This window comes from Propithecus coquereli, unplaced genomic scaffold (assembly GCF_000956105.1).
Source record: "Propithecus coquereli isolate 6110/MARCELLA unplaced genomic scaffold, Pcoq_1.0 Scaffold295, whole genome shotgun sequence".
NCBI classification, from domain to species: domain Eukaryota; kingdom Metazoa; phylum Chordata; class Mammalia; order Primates; family Indriidae; genus Propithecus; species Propithecus coquereli.
In genome coordinates, this window is record NW_012148563.1 from 3,347,529 (window position 1) to 3,354,213 (window position 6,685).

General features: G+C 46.7%; 1 protein-coding gene across 1 annotated transcript in view; it reads left to right on the forward strand.

Annotated features, from left to right (window-relative positions):
* LRRFIP1 (leucine rich repeat (in FLII) interacting protein 1) overlaps positions 1-6,478 on the forward strand; it is a 144,955-nt gene extending 138,477 nt beyond the window's left edge. Inside the window, exons 10-12 of the mRNA XM_012648843.1 lie at positions 67-146; positions 1,224-1,328; positions 5,595-6,478. Of these exons, the coding sequence (XP_012504297.1) occupies positions 67-146; positions 1,224-1,328; positions 5,595-5,708 (299 nt within the window). The 3' untranslated portion in view covers positions 5,709-6,478. The remainder of the gene's footprint in view (positions 1-66; positions 147-1,223; positions 1,329-5,594) is intronic.
* The last annotated feature ends 207 nt before the right edge of the window (positions 6,479-6,685 follow it).

Here is a 6,685-nt window from a genome sequence, read left to right on the forward strand (position 1 = left end):
GACTACTGCTTTAACATTTTAAAAGCCCAAGAGCTTAACGAATTTTCCTTCTCTTTCAACCTTTAGGGGATGCCAACAGACAGATCAGCGACCTCAAATTTAAACTTGCAAAATCTGAGCAAGAGATAACCGCATTAGAACAAAACGTACGTGTACCCTTTTTAAGCAATAACGGGCAGTTAAACTGATGATTAAAAATACTGAAGTTTTACTTGCTAGAAATAGCCCTGAAAGGCGGAGGACAAAAAGAAGCAGAGATTTTTAGAACCAAAAAAAGATCCTGAGGGGAGTACGTTAAGACAGCAAGTCTCTCGAAGTATTTCTTGCAGAGAGAACAAGTAGGAAGGAAAGATAATTATTAGGATTCAGGTGGTTATAATAGATACTAATCCTTTATGAACAACTGTTGTAGAAAATAGCTAATGTGGCTTAGGAGTTTTTTTAAATTTTGCTCTTTAAAAATAACTTAGTTAAAAAGCACTTCATGCTGGAACATCCTTCTTCCCCCGGGTTTCCCTCCCAGCCGGGCAGATCTCCCAGAGGTCTAGACTGCGGCCCTCCTGCCTTAGCACGTTGGGCCCCAGGGCAATTTTTTCTAGCCAAAGGGAGGGGGAAAAAGAGCTACTCGTTCACCCTCAGGTGTGGGTAGACATGGCTGGAACTTTTCAGAACTTTTAAAGAAACAAACATGAGAACAGTGCACACAGAAATGATGAGTTTTACAAAGGACGCTTTTGACCGCAGGAGAATTAGCGTGTGCGGCAGAGCTGCTGTCATCTCAGAACCCTGCCTGGGGAATGCCCTGCCCAAGCCCTCCTCGTGATCCCCGCCTGCCCTTTCCTGCGTCCCACTCACCACCCCCTGGAGACGCAGACTGGAGCTGAGCTCCTGGCAGAACGTCTGCATTGTTCCGCCCTGGCCTCCCGTTTCCAAGAGAGTAATCGCAAAGGCAAGACAGAGCCAGGGCAGCTGGGTGCTAGCGCCGTGGGGGCCACCCTGTGGATGCGGGTCAGGGAAACTAGTCCTTGTCAGGGTCATGCAGGGTCACTCAGAAATATGAGCAAATAACCTGTACAATAGACCAAAATGTCACATCCTACTTCTTTGCAGGGTGTGTTCTCCCATTTATTAAACCACACCCTTTGATCTCAGATCAAATAAAGCAATTGCAGACAGAAAGCAGGCCTATCGATTTATACCTGTGGTTTTTCCTTCCCTTTTAGGTAATAAGGTTAGAGAGTCAAGTAGCACGTTATAAATCGGCTGCTGAAAATGCAGAGAAAATAGAAGATGAACTTAAGGCTGAAAAGCGGAAACTGCAAAGAGAGGTAAATTGTTCAGGCCGTTTCTAGGGAAAGAGTGGGTTACAAATGTGTTCGATACTGTTAAATCTGCCACAGGGCTATTCACTGTCAGGTCGTCCCAAACCGTCATGCCGGCCTCTTACTAAAGGAGTCAGCGCGGCCAGCGGAGCTCAGGGCCAGTCACTGCCATCCACTGGTCCCACCGTCAGGTTTGAGCATTTCCTGCAGGCCCCGCCGTAAACACTGAGTGTGTGAGATAAAGGATGGCCAGGCCTCTCTGCTCTGTATGTTTCGTCATGCGGGGCCAGCCTGGGTGAGGACCTAGAGGAAGTGGGCCCGCTGGCTGAGGGCCAGGTGCTGGTGCGGGGTGAGGCCGGGACTAGGTGTCCTTGGGAAGCCGAGAGGCTCTCGGGCCACCTGCTGTGACACTGGCAAATTACTGCACTTCCAATCTTTTTTTTTTTTTTTTTTCAGTTATACCTATCTCACCTTACTAAAGACACTTGGCAAAGTTGTTCATTCAGCAAATATTTACAGCATCTGCTAGGTGCCGGGCATGGGTCTGGGTGCAGGGGACAAAGTCCCTGCCTTCTTAGAGCCAGTGCTCTGGAAGAGAGAGGTCAAAATAAAAATGCCTGTAGGCAGGAAAGGGGCTGGGGTGTGGTAATGGCTTGGGCCAGGGCCAGTTTTAAGTAGGTGGCCAAGGAAGACTTCCCTTCTGGTGACATGTAAGGACAGGCCTGAGGCTGGTCAGGGAGTGCGTCACGCGAGACTGGGAGAAAGCCCTTCCGTGCCAAGCGGTGAGCAAGCGCAGAGCTGATCTGTGTCCCAGTGGGGCGGCTCTGGCCTCTGTGTGTCCAGACCCGAGGAGAGAGACTGCACGGAAGCCCTTGAGATGGCCGTTCTCACACGGGCGGGGGGCAGCGGGGATGTGTCCAAAAAAGATACATTTTCTCTCCTCTTTAAAAATCTTTCTTTGCCCCTGTGCCCCCGCCCTGTGCCACCTCAGTCCTTATCCCCTTAATAGCAAAGGGGCGACCCCCTGGACCAGGAGCCTTAGGTTCCTCCCTTCCCCGAGGCCCACACCCCTCACCGGTTCTAGCGGAATCCCCTTCCCAAAGGTGCCCCGTGGTCGTTCCTCACGTGTGGTCGTTCCTCACGTCCATCTTACCTCGTGCGTCATTTGCGTGCATTTGACCCAACCGACCAAATGCTTTTCCCCTTCAGACTCTGCGGATTTTCCTTCCACTTCGCTGGCCCTGCCCTCAAAGTACCACTTTTGCTGCATCCCACACGTTTTGATGAAAGCTGTTTCTGTTACCATATTCTAAGTATTTCCAGATTTCCATTATGATTTGTATTAATATTTTAACCCATGAGTTATTTAGAAATAGGCTTTTTAAAAAACACAGGTTATTTTTTTTCTCATTTAACTTTCTAGCTTAATTTTGCTATGTCAGAGAACATGGCCTTGATTATACCTGGTCTTTGAAATGTGTTAGTACTTGCTTGACAACCTGATACGTGACCGATTTCTGTAAATGTCCCACACTTGCTTAGGAAGATGTGTCGTCTCCGATCTAGGGATGCAGAATTCTGTGTCTCCCACTGAGGAGGCTCGTGAAGTGTGTGTTCAGACTCGATTCCTTGTGTCTGCTGAAATTCTCAGTAACAGAGAGAGATTCGTCAGACTCCCCCAATAGATGATGGTGGGTTTGTCTCATTCTCCCTGTTTCTCCATCAGGTTTTGCTTTATATATTTTGAGGCTATGAATAATCAGTGTTTAAAACTCTTATATCCCCTCGATACGTCTCAGCGACCCTCTTGGTCCCGCAGTTCGCCTTGTTGGTTATCAGGTGGCAGCGGCAGCTTCGTCCGCTCTGGGCGTTTCCATCCCGTGTTCCAGTCTTTTCTGCGTGGCCGTCACTGGGTTGTCTCTCCTGAGATGCATGTAGCCAGGTGGTGGCTGTTTTCGACTGAATCTGAAATCCGTATTTTCATCAGAGTCTTTAGTCCATCATCACTGGTATTTTTGGACTTGCTTCTACTGTCCCACTGTGGATGTCCATTTGTCCTGCCTTTTTCGTGTCCTTTTTCTCTCTCCAAATTTAAAATTTATATTCAATTTCTATTCTTTTAATGATCACCCTTGGGATATTATTTATTTATATTGAACTTTAAAAGTCTTAAAGTTGAACAGCATCTTTACTCCCCTCCGGTACAATGGGACTTCTGGACACTAGCTTTAGTTCCCTGTCTGACATACACATGTTCACACACGTGTGTTTGTATACCCGTATGTCCACTCATCAGACAGTATTATTGCTGTTGTTGTTTTGTACAGTCCATGTTTGTTTTGACTTATCTACATATTTGCCATTTAAGTATCTTTTCCGTTAGTATCTCACTCTGTACTTCTAGATCATTTAACACATATACGTTAGAAGTTCTGTTCGAGTAGGCTTCTTGGTGGCAGATCCCCTCCGTGTTTGTTATAAGTGCTTTTATTTCACCCTTGTTCTTGGACAACGGTGTTGAGGGAGATACAGCTCTGGGACGGGCATCAGTTCTCCTCAACGCGCGAAGCTACCGTCTTCTGGCTTCTGTCGAAGCCGTTGGGAAATCTGCGATTCTAGCTGCAGGACCTTTGTAGGGAACCTTTTTTCCCCTCTCTAGCTTCTTTCAAGTCTTTCTTTGTCTTGATTTTGTGCGGTTTCACTCTAATATGTTAGATGTGGGTTAATTGCTATTTATTCTGCTTGGGATATATAGGGTTTCTTGGATCTGTGAATTCTTTTTTAAAATCTATTTTGGAAAATAGCCAACCATTAGCTCCTTAAATGATTCCTCCTTTCTAGTCTCTTCCCCCTCTTGGACTCTACTCAGAGGATATTAGACCTTCTCACTGTAACCTCCACAATTTTTAACCATCTCTCTTTTATATTTTCCATCACCATACCTCTCTGTTTCATAATGCCTAAAGTGTTTTTGCATAGATTTTTCCAGTTTCCCTTTTTTGAAAAAAGTATATTCATTCCTGATAGTTTCTTGTTGTATGTATGCTATTTTATTTTATTTTTTTTTTTTTAATTTTTATTTTTTTATTTATTTTTTGAAACAGAGTCTCACTCTGTTGCCTGGGCTAGAGTGAGTGCCATGGCGTCAGCCTAGCTCACAGCAACCTCAAACTCCTGGGCTCATGCGATCTTCCTGCCTCAGCCTCCCGAGGAGCTGGGACTACAGGCATGCGCCACCATGCCTGGCTAATTTTTTCTATATGTTTTTAGTTGTCCGGCTAATTTCTTTCTATTTTTAATGGAGACAGGATCTTGCTCTTGCTCAGGCGGTCTCTTTTTTAATTATATCCTATTTCTTTAAATATTTCCTAACAGCGATTCTATTTTCTATATCTGACAACTGAAGCACAGTCAGTGTTTGGGGGTCTAATTCTGTTGTTTATTTCTTCTGGTGACTCTCACTCAAATGGTTTGTCCTTTCGGGTATTTAGTGTTTTGTGAGACTATGCTTGGTTTCAATTTGTGGGAATACTCTACTCCAGGCCTGACTTGGGCAAATTTCCTGCACAGAGGACTTGCTTCTGCCTCTGCTGGTCGGGGCTGGAAGGACTTCCGTCCCAGGACCCCAGCCACCTCCTTGAGGGTTTCGGGTCGGAAGCAGAGCCATGTGCTCTGTTCTAATCATTCCTATCTCCACAGCCCTGTGGCTGTACTTCTGCCGGCTCCGGGCACCTCCACTTTGCCCTGCTGCCTGGTGTCCAGGCGGCTCCGCTAATGCGGCTTCTGCTGCCCGTCTCCTGCCCTGAGTCCCAGGCTCTGGGGCCCTGGCTGCAGGTGTGACCCTCTGGACCTCAGGCATTCCAGCTTTGGTTTCTGGCTGCAGAAGCCTTTCTGCTGGCTGCCCGGGCTGTGGGGGCCACCGCCTCCAACCTGGCCAGGCTCAGCTCTTGTTCATTTGTATCTGTTCGTTTGTTTGCCTCACTTGCCTTATGTGAGACCATGAGGGGCCCCAAGAGTGTGCCCTGTCTGGGGTCAATTGTTTCAGAGGAGGAAGGTTCCCTAGTCACTCTTGATGCCAGAATCATGCGCCTCGTGCTACTTTTTAAATTAAGAAATACACACACACACGGATGTATGCATGCATTTTTAGGACTTTCGTGGGTCCGAGTTATAATTGTGTTTGTGGTAGGATTGGAATCTTGGCAACACAGAACCCTGCTGTGTCGGGGGAAACAGGCTCCTCAAAGCTCACTGCCCTTCCTCTGTTTCCAGCTCCGCTCTGCGCTGGACAAGACAGAAGAGCTCGAGGTGAGCAACGGCCACTTAGTGAAGCGTCTAGAAAAAATGAAAGCAAATAGGAGTGCACTCCTGTCCTCCCAGCAGTAGGTACCAGCTCGGGACGGCGACTGGCTGGTGACTGGAGAGCATCGTCCACGGGCTTTTCTTGTCCTGTCTGGAGCGCTGCTTCTTCCCCGCCTTCGGAGAGAAGACCGCGGCAGGCACTCAGCTCCTGCGCGCTCTGTGCCATGGCTCACCCGAGGGCGCCCAGTCGCCACCAGACGCCTCTGTCTGCAGACCCCTGGCCCGCCTGGGGCCGACACTCAGACCCTGCGGGGTACCCCACAAGCACACTGGGCCTCCGGGGAGCCCGCGTCTGACGGCACAGCGGCCTCCGAACGCCCCTGAAAATGGCGATCACGGTAGAGACGAAGGTGGGGCTTGAGTTTTCTTTTCATGTGTCTTGCTGAAGATTAAGGGGAAATGTGACAATGTTGGGACTTCCTTTCGTGGCAGAATCTGCAATTGGAGCAACTTCAGTAGTATCTCTTAGTCCGCGCTTTTCATACACAAACACTGTGGAACCACAAGCCATTACCAAGCAGAACTTTCACTGGAAACAAGGGGGTGGTCTAGAAGTAAAAGTGACCTTAAGAAGACTCTTTACAGGCAACAAATGAAGCTTTTCTAAGGGATTTTTGCATCAGTTCAGTCATAAGAAAAACTTTTTTCCCGGATAATTAGGCAATAGCTTCACTGAAAATGACAGCTTTTCATTTGCATTATTTAATCCTTATATTTGGAATTGAAGTTGTTAACTTCTTTTAAAGAATGTACTATTAATTAATAGAAAAATAAAAAACGAAATGTTGAAAGACTTTAGCAATGTGGTTTTAATTTTTTCCCGTTGAAAAATAAATCTTTAACTGATTTCACGTTAATCATTCTGTATATTTTTGGGTCATCTTTTTATTGTTTAAGCATATGAAATCAATTCATTTTTCTTTCCCCATTTAAAAAAGAAGAGGTATATTCGCAGAATCAGTGCACTTAGAATGACAAGTCAACTGAAGAAGTAGGAGATA